This window comes from Sorex araneus, chromosome 3, assembly GCF_027595985.1.
Source record: "Sorex araneus isolate mSorAra2 chromosome 3, mSorAra2.pri, whole genome shotgun sequence".
NCBI lineage: Eukaryota > Metazoa > Chordata > Mammalia > Eulipotyphla > Soricidae > Sorex > Sorex araneus.
The window spans coordinates 190,402,315-190,429,469 of record NC_073304.1 but is presented as its reverse complement, the minus strand read 5'-3'; the positions used below and the strand labels follow the sequence as shown (position 1 = coordinate 190,429,469).

Below are 27,155 nucleotides of genomic sequence, written 5' to 3'. Positions count from 1 at the left end.
GATGGGAGTAAGGGGCTGGAGAGCTAGTATAGCAGGTAGGGCACTTGCCTTGCATGCAGCTGACCCCTTTGATCCCAGCATCCCTTATGGTCCTACCAGAACTGCCAGGAGTAATTCCTGAGTGCAGAGCCAGGAGTAATCCCCAAGCATCTCCAAGTGTGGCCTCAAAACAAACAAACAAACAAACAATCCTGAATGTTAATATTGCTTGGTTTTGCCTCTTTGAGTGGCAACAGATTGTGATAAGCTAGTGTTTCTATAAGGTACTTTAGTTTAATGGTTGGGTAGGTAGGCTGTAATTTGGATGTTCTGAGTGGGAAAAGACCAATAGATATTGAGTCCCATTCTGAGTAATTGTGGATTCCTGTCATTCACCTTCCACCCCAAACTATAGTGACAGTGTTTAAAACATTGCCTGGTCTGAAACTGCATAAAGGCAGGTGGAGGCAAGGAAAGATTTCTGTATTTCTTGTCTAGGCTACAGTTTCTGTAACAAGATATTCAACAACTTGGCATGGATGTGGGGAGAAAGGGACTCTCCTTCACTGTTGGTGGGAATGCCGACTGGTTCAGCCCTTTTGGAAAACAATATGGACGATTCTCAAAAAGTTAGAAATTGAGCTCCCATTTGACCCAGCAATACCACTCCTGGGAATATATCCTGGAGAGGCAAAAAGGTATAGTAGATATGACATCTGCATTTCCATATTCATTGCCGCACTGTTTACAATAGCCACAATATGGAAAAAACCAGAGTGCCTGAAAACAGATGATTGGCTAAAGAAACTCTGGTATATCTACACAATGGAATACTACATAGCTGTCAGAAGACATGAAGTCATGAAATTTGCATATAAGTGGATCAACATGGAAAGTATCATGCTGAGTGAAATGAGTCAGAATGAAAGAGACAGACGTAGAAAGATTGCACTCATATGTGGAATATAAAGTAGCTGAGAGGTACAAGCTTATAATGTTGCGATTTCTGGCAGATATTTCTCTGGACTTAGTTACTAAAATGCAGAAATCCAAGCCCGTGCAGCTGCTAGTGCGGCCTCTTGACCTCATATCTCTTCATTCTCAGCAATGGAAAACAAATTATCAAATGCTTTCTTTTCAGCAGGTTGACTTTAGGGGGGAGAAACTCCAAATCAATAATAGTGAATTTTTTGTTGAAATATTGAATGTAATCAAAGTAAAGTGAAAGTAAAGGAAATTTACCAGTTACACATGTGGGGTTGGGGGCTGGGGAGGTCGGGGGGAGGAGGGAGGTATACTGTGATTCTTGGTGGTGGAATATGTGCACTGGTGAAGGGATGGGTGTTCGAGCATTGTATAACTGAGACTTAAACCTGAAAGCTTTGTAACTTTCCACATGGTGATTCTATAAAAGAATAAAAAAATTTTAAAAAAAGACATTCAACAACTGCTTCTGGTCTGGAGTTCGAAGTTCTCACCCTTTGGGGTCCTCTCTTATTGCTTTAACTAACCAGAGTCTGTGGAGTAGCAACTATCTCCCCATATTCTAACCAATACTAGATGCTATTATTTATACATTTTATATATCCTCACATATTCTATAATTACTAATTGTATCCCATTTAAATTTTAATTGATACAAGATAGTAAGATTGAATGCTTTTCTACTATTTGTAATTTGCATTACTATTGTTAATTTTCTTAGTTTTTTTCTAACTGAAGCTAGTACTCTATATACATATTCCTGATTGAAACATTTGTACATATTTACATTTCTTGATCTGTTGTTACCATTACTCTTGTTATCAGTGCATAGTTTTCATTCTTTAAATTATAATTATGAGGTATTTTCACTTCTGGGAATATATCTTGAGGATGCAAAAAAGCACAATAGAAATGACATCTGTACCTACATGTTCATTGCAGCACTGTTCACAATAGCCAAAATATAGAAACAACCTGAGTGCCCTAAAACAGATGACTGGTTAAAGAAACTTTGGTACATCTACACAATGGAATACTATGCAGCTATTAGGAGAGATGAAGTAATGAAATTTGCTTATAAATAGATATAGAGAGTATCATTCTAAGTGAAATGAGTCAGAAAGAGAGAGACAGACATAGAAGGACTGCACTGATTTGTGGAGTATAGAATAAGTATAGAATAACAACACATGAGGCTGACACCCAAGGACAGTTGATACAAGGGCCAGGAAAATCTCCCTGTAGCTGGAAGCCTGCTTCATGAGTGGAGGGGAGAAGGCAGATGGAATAGAGAAGGGATCACTAAGAAAATGATGGCTGGAGGAACCAGTTGGGATGGGAGATGCATGCCAAAAGTAGATAATGGACCAAACATGATGACCTCTCAGTGTCTGTGTTGCAAGTCATAATGCCCAAAGTAGAGAGAGAGTATGGGGAATATTGTCTGTCATAGAGGCATGGGGAGGGTAGGAAAGGGGGGGGTATACCGGAGATATTGGTGGTGGGGAATGTGCACTGGTGGAGGGATGGGTGTTTGATCATTGTGTGATTGTAACCCAAACATGAAAGTTTGTAACTATCTCACGGTGATTCAATAAAATTTTTTTAAAATTATGTGGTATTTTATATCAATAAAAACTATCAAAAATTTTTAAACTTTATCATCTTTATCATTTTATCATCTCCTTTCTTGTCTGCATTTAATTCAGTAAAATGAACTAAAGTATGTTTTATATAGACATTATGAATTTGTCCATTTATAACTGAAATGTATGCCCTTTGAACAATAGCTCCTCCATTTTCCCCAACCCTCTCAGTCACCATACTGTTCTTTGGTTCTATGAATTAAATATTTTATATATTCCATATAAAATTGAGATCCCCAGAAATTTTCCTTACGTATCTTGTATCTTGCTTTTAGAATGGTCATTGTGAATGCAATGAATATGAGTGTACAGATGGCTTTTTAGGCTGTGTAGGGAGAGGTTGGGCCATATCTGTGGTGCTTATGGATTATTCCTGGATTATTCCTGGCTCTGTGTTCAGGAGTGACCCTTGGTGGTGTTTGGAGATCCATATATAGTGCTGAGGATTGAACTGGGGTCAGAAGCATGCAAAGGCAAATACCTTATCTTCTATACTATCAAATATCTCTTTGAGAACCCAATTTCTTTTAGATATAGACATAGACCCCCTTAACAGTTATTGATGTGATTAATCTCTCTCTCTCTTGCTTTCGCTCTCTCTCTCTCTCTCTCTCTCTCTCTCTTTGTTATGGAATCATGGGATCACAACTGGCAATGCTTAGGACTTACTCCTGGATCTATGCTCAGGGACTACTCCTGCAGGGCTCATGGGTCTTATGTACTGCTGGGAATCAAACCCAGGGCAGCATTGTATAAGGCAAGCACCTACCTGATGAACTATTGCTCCAACCCTAAGATACATTCCTAAAAAATACTTTGTCATAGAATGTACTCACACAAACCTAAACAGTACAGTTTGATATACACCTGATCTATATAAAGGGGACTACCAATGCTTGCAGTACTTTATTTGATGACAATACTTCACTTGCTGAATTGTAATTATGTGTTATATAATTCTATATAAAGAAATTGAATTGCCGGACCACATGACATTTCTTAATTAATTTCAGTAACCATGATACTGTTTTCAAGAATAACTGTACCAATTTACATTCTGCAATGGTATAAAGGTTTCCCTGTTCTTCATAGTTTGCTACTATCACTGGCTATCTCTTGTCATCTTGATAACACCTGTCCTGGTAATTGAGGCAATATTTATTGTCCTTTTAATTTGAATTACCCGAATAATAAGAGCTGATGAGGCCACACATTTGTGCGGCCGCTCTGCGGCTGATCGACCATGATCTGGAGGCCAGCTAGACTACTTTTGGTACCAACAGCTGCTTGCAGCAATGTCTCTAGACTGTGAACTAAGCCATAGCCCCACGCCGGCCAAGGACGGGAAAGGTCTTCCTTTCTGGTTTATTTTTCCCTTTTCAGGGAAAAACAATGTGGTGTCCGCCATTTTATAAGGACCATTAAGGAGGTACAAACTTGGTGGCGTGGGAAGGAGAAAAAAAAAGGATGAACTTGCAACAGCGGGACACGTGGGTCATCTCGGCCGGGGGCGATACTGGCGTCCTCTCTGCTGAGATGTGACCCTGGTGGCCACATGTTTGTGCGGCTGCTCTGCTGCTGATTGACCATGATCCAGATGCCAGCTAGACTACTTTTGGTACCAGCAGCTGCTTGCAGCAATGTCTCTAGACTGTGAACTAAGTCATAGTACCATGCTGCCCCAGGAAGGGAAATGATGCAATTTGTAACATAAATCTCCCTCGACTTAGTTACTAAAATACTAAAATCCAGAACTCCCAAACCACATGGCCGCAAAAGCTTCATATCTCTTTATTCTCAGCAATAGAAAACTCATTATCAAATGCTTCCTTTTCAGCAGGTCCGACTTTAGGGGGGGGGGGAACTCCAAATAATAATAGTGAGTTTTTTTGTTGAAATATTGAATGTAATCAAGGTAAAGTGAAAGAAAAGTGAAATTTATCAGTTACACAGGCGGGGTGGGGGACTGGGAGGGTGGGGGGTGAGGGGGAGGTATACTGTGATTCTTGGTGGTGGAATATGTGCACTGGTGAAGGGATGGGTGTTCGAGCATTGTATAACTGGGACTTAAACATGAAAGCTTTGTAACTTTTCACATGGTGATTCAATAAAAAAATAAAAAAATTAAAAAAATAAAAAAATTAAAAAAGAAGTATGGAATGTAATCAAGGTAAAGAGAAAGTGAAGTGAAATTTATCAGCTATGCAGGTGGGGGTGGGGGGGGCGGGGAGGTAGGAAGTATAATGGGTTTTTGGTGGTGGAATATGTGCACTGGTGAAGGGGCAGGTGTTCAAGCATTGTATAACTGAGACATAAGCCTGAAAGCTTTGTAACTTTGCACATGGTGATTCAATAAAATAAATAAATTTAAAAAAGAGCTGATGAGCATAATTTTGTGTACTCATTAGCCAGCTGTTTACTTTCTTCGTAGGAATGCTTATTAATGTTATTTTTACTTTCTATTATTTTTTGCTATTGAGATATTTCAGTCTTTATGTATTCTATATCTTAACATATTCAGATATGTCATTTACAAATATTTGCTCTTACTTATAGATTACTTGTTGTTGCTGTTTTTGGCATATCAAATACACCATAGGTAGCTTTCCAGGCCAAAAACAGTAATAACAAGTCTCACAATGGAGATATTACTGGTGGCCGCTTGAGCAAATCAATGAACAAAAGGATGACAGTGCTACAGTGCGGTGCGATTCATAGATTTGCTTTTGATTTTGGTAATTGTTTCCTTTGCCTTTGAAGGAAGTTCATTTTCTTTGACCTAAGTGTCTGGATAGCCAAATATAACAAAAATAGGACATGCTTTCACCTCTGTTCCTTGTACTTTATTAGTAGGCACAGCTTCCTAACAGCGGGATACTGATAACTATAATGATCCAATTAGGCAGCCCTCAGTAGGTACCTTGGGTACCTCCTCCTTTTTTCTCCCCCAATAGTAAGTCTTTCTAGGATATTGTCCTAGGTAGAGAAAACAAAGGAACAGTATTCAAATCATTTTATATCATTATACTTTCAGAAAAACATGACTTTTTCTGGCTATACTGGGGTTCTACAATAATATCAATGATATTAGTAATTATAAGGTCACCTAGTGCTGGAAATTATTCCATTGTGTGAACTTTACCTTCATCTTATATCCCTATGCAATGATCTCCCACACAAATTTGTCCTTATCAACATCCTTTAAGCATCTTGTGTGATACTTTTTAATTCTCTCATTATTTTTCATGTCTCCCCATATCCTTTACTTAATGTATTTATTTTATTTTGCAACAAAAGAAACTTTTAAAACTTTATATCTATGCAGTTTCCTGCACTTCTTATTGTTATGACATAGCATAATAATATGATGCAATGTTGGTTGTGTGTAACTAAAAAATCAAATGTATAACAACTACTTCAAGTTTACCAATGAAGAACACTTTATTCTATACCAGACAAAACACCATTTCACCTTACTAACCCATCCCTTTAGTTACCACTAAATGGTTTTTAGTCTAGACATTTACTTAAATTTTAATTCATCTTTTGTTTGATCTCTCAAAAAACATATATTGAATGATAACATATGGTTGTCTCTTCCTGTTTCATTCAAGAAACAAATGGCAGAATTCCATATTTATTTATAGAGCGACCAAGGCCACAACAGTAGTGCCCAGGAGACCATAAGTTATGTTCTAAGAACCGAACTCAGAGTTTTGCATGCCAGGTATGTGGTCCAGGCCTTTGTGATATATCTTAGCCCCAAAGGTTTCATTATCTTTGTTATGCATAGAGAGTGTAATATCCCATTATGTACAAATTCTCTGAAGATGGACATTTTTTAAAATTTCTAATTCTTGGCTATTATATATTATTTTATAAGCATGGAATTAATGTTTTTTACCTAAAATAATCACCCTTCTTATATCTTTGTTCAACATACTGTCCCATTTATCCCTTTACACTCTTATATTTGATTTTCACCCCTCCACTCCCAATTCTGTTCAATTTTGATGACTTTTTTCCCCATCCTTCTAGTTCTTCAATTCCAAGAAGAAATAATAGAAAGAAGCCAAACTTCAGGTTTAGCCATGAGATAATTTTAATAATGACACAGAAGAGAAACAGTAGTATTATTGGTATAGGAGTGTATTTTCCCCATGGACATTGGAGGAAATATCGAAATCAGGAGTAGGTACACTGAATATAAAAATCATAAAGATAAGGAAATATCTGAATTGTATCTGTACTGATACAGTAATAAAATTAAGTTTGGAAAATGCATCACTTGTTGGAATATTTATGAAATATTTTCTGAGTTGATAGAGAGAAAAGTTTAGAGAAAGCAATCTTGGAAATTCTATAAGGAAATTAATAAGGACCTGGTTGGAATACAGATGATTACTATTTCAAAATCATTATTTTATGTGGAGGTGACTTATAAGAGAAAAAGATGTGTCAAGGATGGAGATAAACATTGTTCTTCTGATGTCAAGATAGATCATAAATGAATTAATCTACTTTTAGTTTGTTAGTCTTTTCTACATAGATTTTACTAGTCCCCTAGTAGCATATGGGAATCTTGTATGGTAGTTAAAAAAAAAAGAAACTGATATTTTAGAGATGAAATGCAAATGTAGAATGGAATCATCTTGACACTGGTTTCATGACTTAACAGTCTTAAATACTTGACATACAAGGAATCTCACACTCCAACCAGAATATAAATATAAAGTAAGGATACTCTTATATTCATAGACTGAGATATTAATTAAATACTCCCCTCCAATATGATATTGCTGCCCAGATCTGCTGGACTTCCAGAATTCAATGCTATTTAGAAAAACAGAACAATCAAAGGGAAGGAAAAAAAACTTGCAGGGCACTGCATGGGGACCTGACATATGTTAATCTCGAAAATACTTACATGTGAGAAAGATATGTAATGTACAATAATAATTTATTTCACTACTTTACATTGTTTTCCTTTGCTAAGTTGTATTACTATGGATATTTTCATCTATTTTCCTTCACCGGTACCCTTGGACAGTATCTGGTTCATAAAATTAATTCAAAACACATTGGTTGCATTAAAAAAAGAATTGAGTTACAAACAGATTTCTTGCAGAACAAACAAAACACACAGATATTCAGGATCATTAGATTACTGTCTTAAAGGGAAATTTTTCTGAGTCCAGAAAAGGCAACAGAAGTAATGTTACTACTTCTTAGGTCTGTGACTGCCTCCCCACAAGAACCCGCCACAGAGCACCCTGAACATCAGGGTTTCTAAGACTATAGATAAAAGGGTTCATCATGGGGTTGATAACTGTGTTGAAAACTCCAACCCCTTTATCCTTATCTGAAGCTTCCTCAGAACCCAGACGCATGTAGTTGAAGATACCAGTCCCATAGAAGAGCAAAACTACAGTGAGATGGGAACCACATGTAGAAAAGGCCTTCTTCCTGCCCTCCACTGAGCGAATGCGTAGAACTGCAATTGCCACGTGGATGTAGGAGATAATTATGAGCAACACAGGTATACCTGCCATTAGGAAACCCATACCAAAGAGAATCAGCTCATTGAGTTGGGTGCTGGAACATGACAGCTGGAACAGCTGGGGGAGGTCACAATAGAAGTGATTAACCTTGTTGGGACCACAGAAGTCCAGAGTACTTAGAGCAATTGTATGAGTCAGGGCATTGGAGAAGGCGCATACCCAGGACACAGCCACCAGTATCACCTGGATCGTCTTGCTCATGCGGGTGCTATAAGTGAGGGGCTGGCAGATGGCCAGAAATCGGTCATAGGCCATGGCTGTCAACAGGAAGCAGTCCATCCCAGCCAGGAGGTGAAAGAAGAACAGTTGTGAGAGGCAGGATTCGTAGGGAATTGTACGCCTGTGAGACAGGAGATGAACCAACATTGCAGGGACTGTGACAGTGATACATCCAACATCCAACACCGACAGGTTCCCCAAAAAGAAGTACATGGGGCTATGGAGTTTGGGATCTAGCACAACAGCTGCCAAGATGCTGAGGTTGCCTCCAACAGTGACCAGGTAGGCAAAGAAGAAGATCACAAAGAGCAGATTCTTCAGCTTTTCTGTTTCCACCAGGCCCAGTAAAATGAATTCAGTAACAGCTGTTCTGTTGGTTCCACCAGTTTGATCCATGAATCCTTGTAAGAAAATGTTCCATGAAGGAAAATGTAAGTGTACACAATTTGTTCAAAATAATGTTATAAACCAACTGTGTTCAAAGCACTAGGCTAAGTTTCCAGATGTCCAGGTTATGATTTTTCCACTACAGTCCAAATTTCCTTCTTCACCTCAGTGCCTTTATTATACTCCCAACAGGCATCTTAGGACCTCTCCTTCATTGTTATTTCATCTTATTCTAACAAAAAGTATAAGAAATAAAAATAAATACCCACTTCTGCTTTTAGTGAGAAAGCAAGTTAATCTGAAAAGTATACATTTTATCTAAGGAAAGTCCAAACCACTTAGTAGATTTTAAACATCCTTGATGAACATCAATATTACTGATAGATATTGATGCAAATATTCTGAACAAAATCCAGTGAGCTGAATCCAGCAACATAGCAAAAGAATGAATAATGAATCACCCCAGGGATGCAAGCCTAATTCAATATGCTCAAATCAGTTATTATAAAACACCATATCAATAAAAGGCAAGATAAAAATCATATGGTCATATCTACTGATTATCACCTGATGCAAAGAAGGTGTTTAACAAGATCCAACATCTATTCATAAGTTTTTTTAATCCCCCAACCCAAATTAAGGCAGCCTCGATATAATAATGATTATCTACAGTGAGCCTACAGTAAACACTATACTTAATGGTGAAAAGCTGAAAGCCTTTCCCCTAAGGCCAGGCAAAAAGGTAGGATGTCCACTGTCACCACTTTTATTCAACAGAATTTTGAATGTCCTTGCCACAGCAATTAAAAAAGAAAAAGATATCAAAGGGATCCAAATTGGAAATGAAGTCAAATGGCCCAACTCCCAACTCCACAACTGAAACTAATTAAGCTGCCAACCCACCAAATCATTCCAGTTTCATATCTCCTGAACCTCCAATTTCATAGTACTGTCAGCCCAGTAGGATCATAACAAATTTGATGAAAAAGTTGCGTATACCACCAAGCTCAGTGAGCAAAAACAATAACACAGAAGACTCAAGTAGCACCAGCCAGATCAGTATATCCTCAATTTCATAAGTAACACTATTGTGAGATGTGACAATGATCCCAAATTGACATTTATTGATCTATTTTGATAATTTTATTTGTCGTTGTATTATAACAAACAATCTGAAGTAAATTTGTGCCTGCTAAGGGTATAAGCTGCAGTGGTTTGTGGGAAACCGGGGACATTGGTGGAGGAAAGGTCACAGTGGTGATGGGATTGCTGTTGGAACATTTAAGGCCTCAAAGAACTGTATTATGAACAACTTGGTAAACCATGTTGTTATCATAAAAAAATGGAAAATCTAAATATAATTTAAGCACACCTTAAGGAAAAAGAATAATCTAAACAAATTAAATCAAAGCCATTAAAAGGAAGAGGATAATGAAAACCAGAGAAGAAATACACAAAATGATGACCTAAAGGACAATATTCTTTGGGGGGTAAAATAAATAACACATAAAGAAACAAAGAGAGAGAGCCCCTTTAAAATAAAAGCATAAATGTAAGGGAGAAATTACAACAATTGCCACAGAAATACAAAGCTTCACAACTGTCTCCAATGAACTTTATGCCACTAAATCTGAGAATCTAGGGAAATGAACAAAATTTAAATATCAAAACCTTCAAAGATTGAATCATAAATAACTAGAAAACCTGAGAAAGCCAATTTCAAGCAAAGAAATTGAAGCAGTAGTCTGAATTCTTCCCCACAAACAAAAAGCCCAGTCCATATTGTTTCAAAATTTACCAAACCTTCAAATAATTGCCTGGCATATCTATCCTTCTCAAGATATTCCAGAAAATTGAAGAATAGAAGTTTTACCAATTTCTATAAGGACAGCATATTCTGATAATACCAAAAACAGTCATAGACATCACAAAAATGAAAAAGCATAGACCCTGATTAATATAGAGTACTTGCAACACAAGCTATTTCTTGTCATTCCCTCAAGTTAAAACAAATCTCTTATTTTATTGTTACTGAAAATACCAAAGGTAATAAGGACAGATTAAAAGATGTAAGTACATACTAATAATGATATAGAAATATAGTATGTCTTACAAAAATGGTCAGTATTTTCATGTGTAATTCCTAACTAGATTATTGAAATCACATAAGAATCTTTATGATAAAATGTCAATACACATATATTTCAATAAGTTTTCTGGCTTTATTTAACCAAAACTTAAGCAAATAGAATCAAGGAGGCACAGAATGTGGGTGTGGTATTAAGATACTCCCAGGTGGTTTCAATGACCAAGCAAGACATGGCATCTTCTGAAATGTTTGCAACATGGAAGTTTGATAATGACTTATTGTTTCTTCTTCATTGTTTTTCTCCATACACCAACCTTACCAAGTTATTTGGACCTTCGTTTTTCACAAAGACCCTTTTAATATAATCCTATAACCAAAGCAATAATTATAGATTTACCCACATTTTCAAGTGGATGAAAGTGTTTACTCATGTTCAACAATACAGTAAAACACATGTTCACAATCTGAGGATATAAATGACCAATATCCCAAATGAGGTTTCTGTTCTAGCTATTGGAAACATGCAGAGGGGATGCCATAAGATAATGCTAGAGGTACTGGTGTCTAAGATCCTTAAAATTATGATATTATATGATTTGTGACATGGGAGGATAATACCAAACCTAACTGCAACTGCTACTGATGTTTATTTTTATTAAAAAATCCAAACAATGCGCAGGAAAGATAGTGTAGCAGGCAAGGCATTTGCTGCACATGTGGCTGACCTGGACTTAATCCCAAGTACCTATATCGACTCCCAAGTGCCACTAGGAGTGATCCCCAGTGTAGAAGCTTGTAACCCTCAACACAGCTGAGCATGACCCCAAAGCAAAATACAACAAACCCAAATAATAAGGTTGTTAGGAAAAGTATATCTTACATACAACTAAATTTCAGCCAAAGAAAGAGGAACAACAGAACTATTGTGATAACCCTCAGATGGTTATGAATGAAGCTCATTTGAAATTAGTAGGATTCTGATTTATCTGATATCTCTGATATCTAGAGATATCCAGTACAATATCACCATGATCCCTATCACTTGGACTCAAAATACTTTAACACTCTAGGGTGCCATAATGGACCCTACTCCTTACTGAGAGATAAGGGCTCTGTTCTCCAGAACCCCATTCAATAATTCCATGTCCCTCACAATACAAAAACCTAACGAGACTCCTGGCTGGGATCAAGGCTCCAGGCTACCTGATGAAGTGTGTCCTGAGCAGTAAACTGAACTTGGTGAATCCTCTCATAGTCATATGTAAAAATAATAAAAAGAGAAACCTTCATCAAAGGGGCATGGACCAAAGACATCATAAAAGGAACCAGGGTCTCAGAATTCCCACTCCAGATATTTCCCTAACAAATCTTTTTCAGATATACTCCATTATGCTATGCATAAAGTCACTTTTAGTTAAAGACAATGGAATCCCCATCTCCACTTTGTAAGAATAAAGAAAGAACCTGTAAAGTACTCACCCTGGAATGGGCACAGAAGACAGTACAATTTCTTCTGAATAAAAGATACAGAGCAGTGCAGTCTGGTTAACCAATAAGAAAGCAAACAAGGGACTCTATGGAAGACAAAGGAAAACAAGTTGGTCTATTTTCTACCATAAGGCTGTCCTCACTATGGTATCATACTCCGGGAGCCATGGTAGTCTCCAAAATTATTCCTTCAAGGAAAGAAAAGGGTGGGATGGGAGAATTTTGTGCGTGTGTGACAAATTAATTCCTCCATAAATACAGTGGCAATGTCTCACACATTCTTGTGTTTGAATCTTGTTTTTAAAAATCCTTTATCACTATCTCTGGCTTTCTGTCAGGTAGTTAGGACAGGTGATATCAATTCCATAGAATGGTGCATTTGCTAAGGATTAGCCCATATCCTCAATGTCACCCAGGAAGTCAGAGATCTACAGACTAGATATATGTTTCCTAATAAAAGGGGCTTATTTCCCAGATTTCATCATTATCAGTGCCTTTGAGTAGAGAAAATATAATTTCCAAACTTTCCTTGCACCTTAATATGAGGAGAAGATCCTAAGGGAGACAAGGGAAGAGCTTTCTCCTAATGAGTCAGTAGGAACATGGAGATTTCTCCTTTAGGACTTTGTTAGTATAGCTAGATGTGTCTTGGGATCCTATAATGAATTTGGAGTAGCTGTAGAAGATGTAATATGTCAGCAAGACTTATGTAATCTGCCTAATAACATGATTATCTCTATGGACTGGGGGCTTAGAAATTTAGAGTCTTTATAAAGGTCACAGATAAGCAAAATACACAAGTATAGATTCTTTGAATCCTATGTCTACCAATAATTATTCACTATATTCTCTCCAAGAAAGTGTGCTTCTCCACTACCACTGGAGAAGTTTTGTGCAGCATAATAAACTCCTAGACAGACCTGTATAGACATACCTGTATTTTTGGTTATTAGTGCTTTGACTTTGAACAAGCCCCTGAACTTCTGAGCCTTAGGTTCCCCTTGTGTCCTGTACCACAGGACACTGTAAATAAACTTAGTAAGATTTATTAAGTTGCTGCTGTAGGAGTTTGGCAATAAGACATCATACCAGTTGGCAACATTGAGTGCTTCTGTGTGCATTATAATGTACTTTGTAATGTATCAGCCTAGAGTCCCAATAAATGTTTCCAACAATTATATGAGATAAGTTGCCTCAGACTTACCATATATCCTAACTCATATATTTCTCAGTCTACATTCTGATTTTATGGATAGTACAGTTTTATGTTCATTCTGCTTATTGTAAACTAACAGAATAGAATATCATCGTTGATATCTTCTGAATTAAGAGATGGGGCTTGAGGATAGAGTCACTAGACCTGAATATTTGGCACCCAGATTATAGAGGAAAATTGACAGGACACATGGGTCAGTGGGTAAATGTCTCACATCTCTCCATCAGAGAATACAGAGAATACTGGGAAACATTGTCTGTGTTATAGTACAGTCAAGTCTCTTCTGTTCACCAGGGAACTATGGTCTTGAACCATTCCCCACCCCCCAGCCCCAATCATTCTTCCTACTTTTTTGTTTTCTCTCTTCAGAAACTTGGTCTTGTTCTCTGGGTCCACATGCAAGAGAAATAACATTACTCCTTGTCTCTTGGATGACTTCTCATTTAAATTTCATATGATTATTTTCTCAGGCTCTGTTTGGGGTTGAGAAAGACGCGGCTGAGTCAATTGATACAAGGAATAGTCCCTAGGAGATTGTTGATAACTTTTAGTGTAATTATTTGAAGTAGTAGACTGGAATGAGATGCATTCCACTGGAGGAATGTGAAACACTTATTTGTATATTTGTTTTATCATGTTAGTATTACAAAAATAATATTAGTGGAAAGAACTCTGGACAAAGAAAGAAATGACTTAGCTGACGTGCAGCTCTCATAGTAGAGTAACACTTGACTATGCTTAGGATTTACTCCTTGCTCTGCAACTAGGTATCACTCATTTCTGGGGGCCTCAGGGAACCATTTACAATGCCAAGGATCAAACCCAGGTTGGCTGTATGCAAGTTATGTGCCCTACTCATTGAGCTATTGTTCCGACCCTTCTTGATCCATTCTTATGCATCCTTTTTGGCTGATTTCTACCTCTTCTATGAGACATATAGTATGAACTGTCTTAGCCTCTCTATATATACTTTGTGGAGGAGTCTATATTCACAGTGATACGTGCTGTAGTGAACCCCATAATGAACCTTTTCAAATTTTGCAGCCTTTGGAATAAGGACATACATGTTATATTGGAAGATTCCTCTTTTTAACAAAAAAATACATTTTAAACATATTTAAAATCTATTAGGTAATACAGAGATAACTTATTTTGATGGAACCCACAGATAATAGTTCAATAATTTTTATAGTGACACTTAAGGAATTACCAAAGCTGTTAAATTCATAAAGTTCACAGTCATATATAAACCAATTAGTTTTCCTTTATTCCTAGGCTAAAATACAAGGTTTGAATAAATTTGAATATCTAGTACTTTTGACCTTTGATCTTGGAAGAGTCTTCTTAATAAACAATTATGGAGGTTGATTATAAAGGTAAGTTTTGAAAAGAACATTAACGTTGAGACTAAGACTTTCATTCAACTTGTGGAAAACATTATTCTATGGAGATTCAGTGACATTTAAGTCAAAGCTCCAGATCAAAATAAGATCAGGTATCTGTGATGACAAAATTACCTGCAAGTCATGCAAATTGCTCGATACACTTCACTAACGTTAACATAACCAATCACAGAAATATTATCATGGATACTAGAATTTTGAAGCATCAAATATTAGCTGATCACAGGATCAAATTTCCTTCAACCAGACCTTTCAGAATATACTCAGTAAAGCCTGGGGCTCTCTCATGTTCTTAACACATGTTCATTTGTGGTCTGAAGCTCTGAACTTCTTTAAGTAGTCTTTCCACATAAGACATTTGTAGAAGATACTTTGTGCTATTCAAAATAAGGTCCCTGAGTTAAGCTATCCCTCTTCATGATGCTCTCTTCCTGGGAAGGTCTTCAGTGCTGAATCATAGTACCTCTGGATACAACCCATGTTTTCTGACAAAAGTTGTCAAAAGTTTCTCCTTTTCCCTGGGATATTATATCTCACTGGATCACTGTATTACTGTCATCCCATTGATCATCAATTTGCTCAACCGGGCTCCAGTAACATCTCCATTCGTCCTAGCCCTGAGATTTCAGCAGCCTCTCTTTACTTGTTCTTTCCAGTGGTGCCACATTGGAGGGTCTTTCAGGGTAAGGGGAATGAGACCCATCACTGTTACTGTATTTGGCATATCAAATACGCCACGAGGAGCTTGCCAGGCTCTGCCACGTGGGCAGGATGCTCTCGGTACCTTGCCAGGTTCTCTGAGAAGGAAAATCTAAGCGCGCTTCCGGGACCGTTGTTTTATATCTCAGGCCTTAAAAAATACTGGGTGTGGGGCGAGAGCAATAGCACAGTGGATAGGGTGTTTGCCTTCACACAGCCTACTCAGGTTCGATCCCCAGAATACCAAATGGTCCTCTGAGCACTGTCAGGAGTAATCCCTGAGTGCAGAGCCAGGAGTTACCCCTGAGAACCCACAAAAAAATCCAAAATAAATAAGTAAAACAAAAAAGAAAAGAAAAGATTAAAGAAATACTTGATGTATTCCAACCTTTAACCTTTCTTTTTCCCTGTGGTTGACATTATCCCAGGACATTCTGCCCTGCTCATATGGCCAGCTCCTTTCTCCACCACAAACTATCTGCCTTATCATTTTTCTATCCTTTGTTCAACACAAAACTAAACTCTTGGGAATGAATATCAATATGTTTATGAATATGAGTGAAAGTATAAGCATAAATGGAGTAGGCAATTGTGAGACCCAGTCTCTAGTGAGAGGTGAACATTACTGTCTAAGGCAATGAATGGAATAAATGAAGAGAAGATTAATTACTAAGCTATGGCAATTTGAAAGATGAAGTAACCCTACACAGATGAAACATTCTTCTGTAAACAGATGAATCTGCAGAGAAAGGCTGACGTGGACTTTGGCTGTCCAGGAGAATTGACCTGAGCTAAGGTTAAATTCACACAACTTATAAAAACTGAGTGTAAAAACTGAGTGTTGATTGAACTGAATTACTACATGAATCTGGAGCTCATTATTGAGGGAGTGGAGAGAACAATTTCAGTATTATATGTGAAGACTGCTTATGCACTAAGAGAGAGAGAGAGAGTTAGAAGACATGGAGGAGGCAAGCCTAAGAATATTGTATGTCTAGGCTTGCTAGTGATGAGATTAGGTAAGCCTACTTAATGTAGTGATCTCTGAGCTGAGAACTAATGGATGTATTTCTCTTCCTCAGAAATAACCATGATCCTGAATGTTGTGTTTATCTTTTTCTTCCTTTCTGTCCTTACATTAAAATATATTTATACTTGAAAACCTTTAATTCAATGTTGATGAAATTGTACAGTATACATTTTATTAGTTTTGCTGTATCACAATTTGCACATGATACAATTCTTATGCTACCCAGGTATAAAATTTAATAGTTTGAGCAAATGCATATGCTAGTGTACCTTCTCACACAGTGATCATGCAGAATATTTGTCATGCCCAAGAATTTACTAGTACTTCTTTATCAGAGATCATTTACCACAGGTCTCTGAAGCCACAGATGTTTCTTTCACTATGTGTTGAATTTGTTTTAGACTTAAAAAAAACTCATATTTGATATCATTGGTGGAGGGAAATTGACACTGGTGGTGAGATTGTATTGGAATGTTGCACTCTATTATAAACAGTTTTGTGACTCATGTTGCCTAATTATTTTAAAAATAGGATATTCATTTGTTTGGAGGCCACACCTGGTAGTGCTCAGGGCTTACTCCGGCTCTGTGTTCAGGGATAACTCCTAGTGTGGCTCAGGGGACCACATGGAATGTTGGGATTGAAACCAGGTTGGTTGCATGCAAAGCAAATGCCCTAACTGCTATACTATTTCTCTGGTCCCAAATTAACTATTCTTAAGGACACATTAAATAATACCAGAAATACAGATAGCGTAAAAAATACAGATAGTTCCAAAGAGAAAAAGAAAATTTTTTCATGTAAAAAAATTAAAATGTATCTGCATTGTTTTTAATATCAGTATGTTCTTCCTTTCTGTTTCTAGTTAGTACATTGATATGAAGTAACATAGGACTGTGGTGTTCTGGATTTGAAAATTCTAGAATAGCTGCAAATGAATCCTCCTCCTGGTTCTTTTCAAACTCTTCCTTGTATTCATAAGTTTTAGCATGCCTATTTGCATCAGTACAATACTAATATAGTATAATTTATGAGATCAAATATTAAATCTCTTTTCTTGCCTCTTCTCTCTTTTCCCCTCCTTCAACTCCATCCATTGAAATTTCTTATTTTGTCCACAGAACATTTTTTTCAAGCAATGTAATTGTTTGCTACAGTTTCTGCATTAAACTTGAGTCACTTTGATGTATATTAGGTATTCAAATTCAACTATCTTATAAATTTGTACAATTTAATCAACACCTTTTCTGCGGCCTCCCCTCCCCAACCCATCCCAACATTCCTAAGACAATAGAAATCACTATCCTACTATCTCTATCTCTTGTTTTATACATTTGAATTTTCCATATTGTACAAAAAATTATATCTTCAGTAGTTGTTTTTTATTGTCTTGTTTATTTCAAATATAACAGTGAAAATCAAGTTCACTAATGTAAAAACAGATGGCATTTTTAAAAAACATGCATAATATCTTAATAAAGATCAATATATACATACCACATTTTTTTCATTTATCAATCAATATACACTTGAGTTTCTTCCATACCTTGATTATTTCCATATCTTGAAAATAAGGATGTAGATATCTCTGCTTGATATCCTGATTATGTTTATTTTAGATACACAATTATAAGTCAAATAATAAAGAGGATTTGTTCATTTGAGAAATGAGTGTTAGGTTATTTTTTTTGTTATGCCAAGATCATAGAGCATGTTTACACAAATATATATACATATACATATATACATACATATATATATATACATACTTAGATTATGTATTAGGGTCACCTGCCTACATGCAGTTCATTGATGACCAAAATGTTATCAATATATAGTTTATGACTCTACATATATGTATATACACTGTATACATACTATATGCTATGTATCACTATCACTATATCACCGTCATCCCATTGCTCATCGATTTGCTCGAGCAGGCACCAGTAACGTCTCCATTGTGAGACTTGTTGCTGTTTTTGGCATATCAAATACGCCAGGGATAGCTTGCCAGGCTCTGCCGTGTGGGTGAGATACTCTCGGTAGCTTGCCGGGCTCTCCAAGAGGGGTGGAGGAATCGAACCCAGCTGGAGCAATAGCACAGCAGCTAGGGCGTTTGCCTTGCATGCGGCCGACCTGGGATTGATACTACATATACTATATATATAATATATAGTACATACATATTTATATATACAAAGTTTGTGATATATGCAGAAGTAGATAGCTGGATCATATGGTAATTATATTCTGTTTTTCCAAACTTGTCATTCTTATTGTTGCAATGTTGGTATCAAGAGTGTTAATATTTACATATTTTAGTGTATAATGTTACCACATACCTGCCACCAAATACCCATATTCCTCCGCCATAGTACATAGTATCTCTTGTTCCCCCCTTGCTGGTAACTATAGTTCTGTCATCTAAGTTTAAGAGTTTGTTTTCTAGGACATTTTCTATTCCCTTGTTATATTTATTTTATATTTCACACTGTATTTTTTCTGTTCCTTCTGACTTATTTAGCTTAGCATAATATGCTCCAGTTCATCCACATTGTACCAAAAGTTATTTCTTAAAGCAAACCAGTATTCCATATGTAAAATAACATGGCATCTTTATCCACTCATCTGTCATTGAGCATTTGAATTTGAATAGCTTCATGAACATAGGTATGTAAATTAATGTTTAAAAAAACTTTAAGAGACATTTAGAACTGGAATTTCTGCCTCCAGCAATAATTCTGTTTTTAACCTTTTCAGAAATCTCTATACTGTTTTCTGTAGAGGCTAAGGCAGATGACCAAAAGTGAATGTGGATTTCTTTCTTTTGCCCCTGTGCTTGTAGAGGAAGTTTTTCCCTCCATCTTTATTGGAGTATCATCATTTATAATACTGTTTCTGATAGTCTTATGCATTCATTGTCCCAACACCACACCCACCACCAGAGTGCTACTTCACACCACCAATGTTCCGAAGACCCTTCCCATATTCCCCTCTATTCTGTCCCAGGTTAACTCAATTCTGCGGACCAAACCTTCAGTTGTTTCCTCTAGCTCTTTGTTACTTGCTTACTCTGTATCTTTATATCTCATACTTCAGAAAATTCTGTATATGTCCTTTTCTTTTTGACTGACTTCCCTCAGAAAGATACTCCCTAGTTTTATCTATATAGCAAATTAATTGCATTATTTCATCTTTTCTTACAGCTGCATTGTGTTCTGTTGTGTATACCTCAACTTAAAACATATATATTTTTATGCATTATGGTTTACAAAATGCTATTGGTATGGTTTCATACCAATGATTAAACATTCCATCACCACACCCTCCACCAAAGTGTTTGCTTCTCTTCACTATTGTCCCAGTGTTATATTTCTCTCTACATCTCCACCAGATCAGTTTCCTTGCATTTTTAATATAAGCCATGCTCACTGGTGTGAAGTGATATCTCTAATGTCTATTGATGCTGAACTTATTTTTGTGTACTGTAGCACTGTAGCACTGTCGTCCCATTGTTCATTGATTTGCTCAAGTGGGCATCAGTAACATCTCCATTGTGAGACCTGTTGTTACTGTTTTTGGCATATCAAATACTCCACGGGTAGCGTGCCAGGTTCTGCTGTGCGGTCGGGATACTCTCATAGATAGTGATATTTCCTCCCATTCTGTTATATGACTTGAATTTTATTGCTTTCTTTGAAATTTAAGGAGACTAAAGTGATTGGTGAATCAAGTGTACATGAAAGAGACAGACTTCATTTGTTTCTTGGATTGTATTAGTAGGTACTTTCCCAGACACAGGGAAGCTAATGTCTCTCATGGCTCTTTGGGATGGCTTTACTCACTCACTCTATCTATAAATCACTGTATGTATCCTTCTAGGGTCTTCTCTTAGCCAGAAATAGAACTCATACTATTCTGTATCATTATACATTCAGCAAAATTTTATTTCCTGGTTGGAGAGTGAAAACCCAGAATAACATGAATTTGTTATTACATGACTGCACACTGATAATAATTTGGAAGTAACTTCAAATTTTCTTTCCATATCAAACCCTAAGCTCCCTTCACTTTCCTACCAAAGAACACCCATCTTTGTATTCATCAATACTCCTGAGGAATCATGTATAAATACTCTTTGTTCTCTTATTATTTTTCAACTTTCATTATCTTATACCCTTTATATAATTTTTATCTACACTTTTAACCCATTTTGCTCAATATCTTGTTCCATCACTTCCTATATTTTAATTTATTTTTACTTCTCCACTCCCAACACTATCCTATTTCCCACTCCCACCCACTCCCAGGACTTTTATTTCTATCTCTCGAGTTCCTGTACTCCAAGTAGACATCATAAAGAAGCCATGCTCTAGGTACAAGACAGTTTTAGCGAAGACAGCATAGGCAATTGCTAGGACTTGAAAGTAGTCTTTCATGGAAGGCTGAGCTAAAGTCAATTAAGACATCAAGATGAGGAAGTAAGTTCCCTATTGAAGTTATACTAATGCACCAATAAAATAAAGCTAGAAAAGGGTATCACTCAAGGAACTGAACTTAGGAATATTTTCTGAAGTAGGAGGTTTGGAAGAGAAGAGTAATATTGGAAGAAGTTTATTTCAGAAATTTTATAGAGAAATTTAAAAGAAAATGGTTGTAATACGATGATTATTCTTTATAAAACATTGAAGGAGTTTACTTATAAAATATGTGAGAAAGCATTACAAAGGATAGAGATAAAGCATTCTTTCTCTGGTGTTAAACTAGATCATGTCTGGGTTAATTTAGTTTTGTTTAGTGAATTCTTACACTATTCGTACCATATCTGTCCCTTATGTTTCAGATAGTATTCTTGTGTAGTCACTGTCACTATCATCCCATTGTTTATCGATTTACTTGAGCAGGCACCAGTAACATCTCCATTATATTCAGCCCTGAGATTTTAGCAACCTCTTCTTCCTCGTCTTTCCCAAAGATTGGAGGCTCTTTCAGGGTCAGGGGAATGAGACCTTGTATGGTAGCAAAGAAAATAAACTGATTTTCTTGAAGCTCTAAGGCAATAGTCAAAGGCAATGATCCTTGATACTATACTCAAAACTATGCTCTGAACTCTGATATGTGGGAAATATAAGGGCTCCACATAGATTGTCATTAATTAGTCTTTGCTTATAGCACACTGTTACAAGGCCTACTACACTTCCAAAACTTCAGCTCTACCTGAAAAAAGCACAGTCTACAAAGAAACAAACAAGAGTCCAGGGAATTCTTGGTCAAACTTTACTCTATCATGTGTGTTTATTTACATAGTACTTACATGTAATAAAGCATATGTCACGTGTGATTATTTTTTATTTCATGATTATTTAATTACTAAATTCTATTTATTTTCTCTGTTTTCTTCAGTGACTTATAATAACATCTGGATCATGAAATCAATAAAAATAGCAAATATAAGCTGATGCATTAGAGAGGGTTTTTTTCTATAATAAACATATCCTTAAGTTTTGAGTGATATGTAAAGACAGGAGACCACTGTCTTTATAGAGAAAATTTTCTCAAGCCAGTAAAGGCAGCAAAGAACTAACTCTACTATCCTCAGGTTATGACCGCCTTCCCACAAGAACCCGCCACAGAGCACCCTGAACATCAGGGTTTCTAAGGCTATAGATAAGTGGATTCAACATGGGGTTGACAACTGTGTTGAAAACTCCAACCCCTTTATCTTTGTCTGAAGCCTCCTCAGAACCCAGACGCATGTAGTTGAAGATACCAGTCCCATAGAAAAGAAAAACTACAGTGAGATGGGAACCACATGTGAAAAAGGCCTTCTTCCTGCCCTCCACTGAGCGAATGCGTAGAACTGCTGCTACCACATGGATGTAGGAAGTAATGATGAGAGTCACGGGTGTACCTACCATTAGGAAACCCATACCAAAGAGAATCAGCTCATTGAGTTGGGTGCTGGAACATGACAGCTGGAAGAGCTGAGGGAGGTCACAATAGAAGTGATTAACCTTGTTGGGACCACAGAAGTCCAGAGTACTTAGAGCAATCGTGTGAGTCAGGGCATTGGAGAAGGCGCATACCCAGGACACAGCCACCAGTATCACCTGGATCGTCTTGCTCATGCGAGTGCTATAAGTGAGGGGCCGGCAGATGGCCAGGAATCGGTCATAGGCCATGGCTGTCAACAGGAAGCAGTCCATCCCAGCCAGGAGGTGAAAGAAGAACAGTTGTGAGAGGCAGGATTCGTAGGGAATTGTACGCCTGTGAGACAAGAGACGACCCAACATTGCAGGAACTGTGACAGTGATACATCCAACATCCAACACCGACAGATTCCCCAAAAAGAAGTACATGGGGGTATGGAGTTTGGGATCTAGCACAACGGCTGCCAAGATGCTGAGGTTGCCTCCAACAGTGACCACATAGGCAAAGAAGAAAATTACAAAGATCACATACTGCAACTTTTCTGTTTCCACCAGGTCCAGTAAAATAAACTCAGTAACAGCTGTTCTGTTGGTTCCACCAGATGTATCCATGAGTCCTTGTAAGAAAATGTCCCATGAGAAAAAAATATCAGTCTACTCAACTTGTTTAACGAATATCATGCTTTAAACTTGATGACCTCTCAGTGTCTGTGTTGCAAGCTATAATGCCCCAAATTAGAGAGAGATTATGGGGAATATTGTCTGCCATGGAGGCAGGGGGAGGGTGGGAACAGGGGGTATACCTGGTATATTGGTGGTGGGGAATGTGCACTGATGGATGGATGGGTGTTTGATCATTGTGAGATTGTAACCCAAACATGAAAGCCTGTAACTATCTCATGGTGATTCAATAAAATTTAAAAAATTTTACAAAAACCAATATCATGCTGTAAGCTACCTATATTCACCCATCCTAAGTTCATAGCAATCCAAGTAATGACTTTCCTATTCACTCGGCCTACCTAATATTCATCACTAAAACCACCAACTCATCTCTTCTATCTTATTCTAACTAAAAAAATCAACATTCTTAAAGAAAGATAAAACAGATTTCTGTATTAAATGTTGTAAGCTAAGTTAGAATGTTCCCATTTTAGTTTCAAGTATTGATCTAAACATATAAGCAGATTTTAAGACAGAAAAAAAGAATTTTATTTCCAAAGAAACTATTGAGAATTTGAAAATATAACCTGTTTTAATAATTCTAGAAATCATGAATATCAATCAAATGTTTGACAAGAATCCAAAGATAACCACCATTGTCATTATGAGAAAATCCAACTACACACATTTCTCCAAGGTGAGGGACATGTTCTGAAACATAAACTCAAAACTACATGGAAAATAAATTGCTAGTATTCTTCTTATCAACTTAGTCCCTAATCTCTACTTAAAATTCAAGCTTAGTTTAAAATTATATGTTACATATATGGGGTCTACTACCTATTTCTGAAAGCAGAATTGTAAGCATGACCTATAGATTGGTTGCCATTAGATGCAATTATTTCTATGTGTTTTTTTTTGCCATTGGTTTTCCACTTGTCTTTGACTCTGCATGGTATATTAACCAATACCTGTGAAGGGAAGCCCTGAAATAAAATAAGCAAATCCATGGGGAGCCAGTTTTGGATAATTCTTTCAGGCATATACTTAAAATAACATTCTTATTAAAAAGATATTACTGCCTCTCTATTGCTCATAAAATTATCTTCTCTAGAGTTTCATTAAAAGTAAAAGCCAGAGTGATAGTCCAGTGAGTAGGGAGCTTGGCTTGAATGCAGCCAATCTGATTCAATCTCTGTCATCCTATATTCCCCTGAGTACTGCCTGGAGTAATTCCTGACTGCAGAGCCAGGAGTAACCCCTGGGCATTGTCAGGTGTGACCCAACCTCCTCCACCAAAAAAACAAACAAACAAAAAAAACTAACAGTATTAGGTGCTGGATCAAGGGAACAGTAGATAGGGTGCTTACTTTGCATGTTCCCAACCCAATTCAATCATCAACACCTCATATGGTCTCCCGAGCACTTCTGGAATGATCTCTGAGTGAAGAGCCAGGAGTAAACCCTGAGCACTACCAGGAGTGCCCTCCCATCCCAGCCAAAGTAAAAGAAACGAAATTTCATTTCATAGAATTCTCTAGAGTAGAGCATTGAAAGCAGTTATAGTCTGATACTTCTAACTTCAGAAAATTGTTATAATAGCCTGAGCTGAAAGGGATAAAATTAGTTGTAAGAGAACTTTATAAAGCCCCAGAAGGTTGGAGAGACTGTACAGCATTTAAGATGCTTTCCTGGCACAAGGCTGACCCAGTACTGAAATCCCTAGTACTAGTATAGTTACTTAAGCACCGTCAGGAATGATCCCTTAGCACAAAATGAGGGGTAATCCCTGAGCACCTCTAGATATATCCTAAATAAATAAATAATTATAATAATATCACTATATTACTGTCATCCTGTTGTTTGTCGATTTACTTGAATGGGCACCAGTAACTGTCTCTATTACACCAGCCCTGAGATTTTAGCAGCCTCCCTTACTTGTCTTTCCCAACGATTGGAGGCTCTTTCAGGGTTAGGGGAATGAAACCTATCGCTACTGTTTTTGGCATATCGAATACACCATGGGTAGCTTGCCAGGCTCTGCTGTGCAGGCGGGATATTCTCAGTAACTTGCCGGGCTCTCCAAGAGAATGATAATAGTAATAATAATAATAATAATAATAATAATAATGCCTCAAAGATGTGCCATATGTCATTCTGGCGACTATTTTTAAAAGTCTTTGTCTGACATAAAAGAGAGGCATGACTAATCTTTTCTCAGTTGGTTTCAAGAATCAGAATAGGCCAGACTGAATAGAAATCTACTTTCTGTACTTCTAGGAGAAACTATATAAAAGCCAGGTGAGTACAATGTCAACAGTTTCACAGTCACCTATTATCTTTACGACTCTGTGGTCATAGCATTAACTGCAGAGTAGTAAAGATCAAAAGTAGTCACAAAGAATAAGAATCATGAATCAAAAAGCATGCTCCTTTCCCCAACAGAAACCTCCTTACTAATGCACAAAGTGGTGCAGAAACCTTTGATCTCATTTTAGACTTAAAGGGGATCAGAACAAGATTTGTTCAAAGACACTAAAATAAAAAACAAGGGGAAGGTGTGGAAGGAAAGAAATGAAAAAAATACAAATGTTATGTCTAAAATATTCGGAAAAAAAATTTTACTGTAAAGTGGCAGAATGGGCTAGTGGTGGAGGGTGGGAAGCAGGTATTCACACAAGCTTAAAATATGTAGTAAGTTATTTATCTCTATATAATAAGAACACTGACACACAATATCACAAGTTGAATTTCAAAATACCAGGAGATAAAATTTGATTTAAATGTATCAGTCAAAAAAAGAGGGAAGGGAAACAACTAGAACAAAAAAAGAAAACTTAAAAAATAATAGATGTACACTTGGTTCTACAGATGTAAAGTACATGATATGTTCAAAAACTCCACAAAAACAGTGGTCTTGTCTGAGGTATATTTTAGGAAAGTTTTCACAATAAATAAAATAATGATCTTTATGCTGGGGTGTGGCTTACGTAGTAGAGAATATGCCTTGCATATGTTAAGGTTTAGTCCTGGAAGCATAAGACACTCAAGAATTGCTAGGTGTTAATCTGGTGTTCCCCAAGCACCTCCTGGCTCTAATCATAAGCACTGCCAGGTATGGTCCCTACAATTAACAAAAAACATTCTGAATTAGTTGTCAGAGACTAACAGGTTATAATAAAAGAAAACAAACTAACAACTTGTATTCCTGTAAAGAAACCTACCAGGCTAGAATAAAGTAGAGTAATACTTAATATAGAGAAATAAAGTGTGATACAAAATATTCCCTACTCTGTTTTGCCTGATTCTTCCCCTTCTTTTCTCATTATATTCTTATTGAGCATTATAAAGAAAGAGAATATAAGCAAAAAAACCAGATAAACATGATATATTAAAAATTTTGACGGTCATTATTTCCACATGCAAGTATTGACCCTCTGTTAGTTTACATATTAGAATTGTCTGGAAAGTTCTTAGAAAAAAATACTGACTCTCAGTTAAGGAGTCAAAAAAGAATTATCAGGACATAGAACTTACAAAATATTTGCTACCTAGAAGAATTGATAAGGACTTATTTCTCCTTTCTTTGTTGCTTTTTCCTTACACTAGCCATTCCAGATTATTGATTCCTTCTTCCACAAAATTGCCTCAGGAATGCCTAGCAGTCAAAGCAATAACTACAGATAGATTTATTAGTCCCTAATGGGTATCATGTTTATCATTTTTACCCTTATTTCACAATCACTTGCCTACCATTTGTGTATCTCTCAAGACTAACTTACAAATGAGATCTCCACTACATGATTGCAGAGGAGAAGATAGATACCCAAAGTTTTATGCAATAATATATGAAGCATT

The 27,155-nt window shown here is 36.8% G+C and overlaps 2 protein-coding genes across 2 annotated transcripts; both read right to left on the bottom strand.

The window, feature by feature from the left end:
- Positions 1 to 7,837: 7,837 nt before the first annotated feature.
- On the bottom strand, positions 7,838 to 8,785 carry LOC101556870 (olfactory receptor 3A2-like). Its single transcript, XM_012931910.2, has one exon. It carries the CDS (start codon positions 8,783 to 8,785, stop codon positions 7,838 to 7,840), a length of 948 nt encoding a protein of 315 aa, XP_012787364.2.
- A 13,519-nt stretch (positions 8,786 to 22,304) lies between these two features.
- LOC101539052 (olfactory receptor 3A2) lies at positions 22,305 to 23,258 on the bottom strand. Its single transcript, XM_004604968.3, has one exon. The coding sequence runs from the start codon at positions 23,244 to 23,246 to the stop codon at positions 22,305 to 22,307; it is 942 nt and encodes a 313-aa protein (XP_004605025.2). The 5' UTR covers positions 23,247 to 23,258.
- Positions 23,259 to 27,155: the final 3,897 nt, after the last annotated feature.

Excerpts from the sequence above, each read along its gene's own strand:
- LOC101539052 (XM_004604968.3), bottom strand. The coding sequence starts at position 23,246 with ATGGATACATCTGGTGGAACCAACAGAACAGCTGTTACTGAGTTTATT.
- LOC101556870 (XM_012931910.2), bottom strand. The coding sequence starts at position 8,785 with ATGGATCAAACTGGTGGAACCAACAGAACAGCTGTTACTGAATTCATT.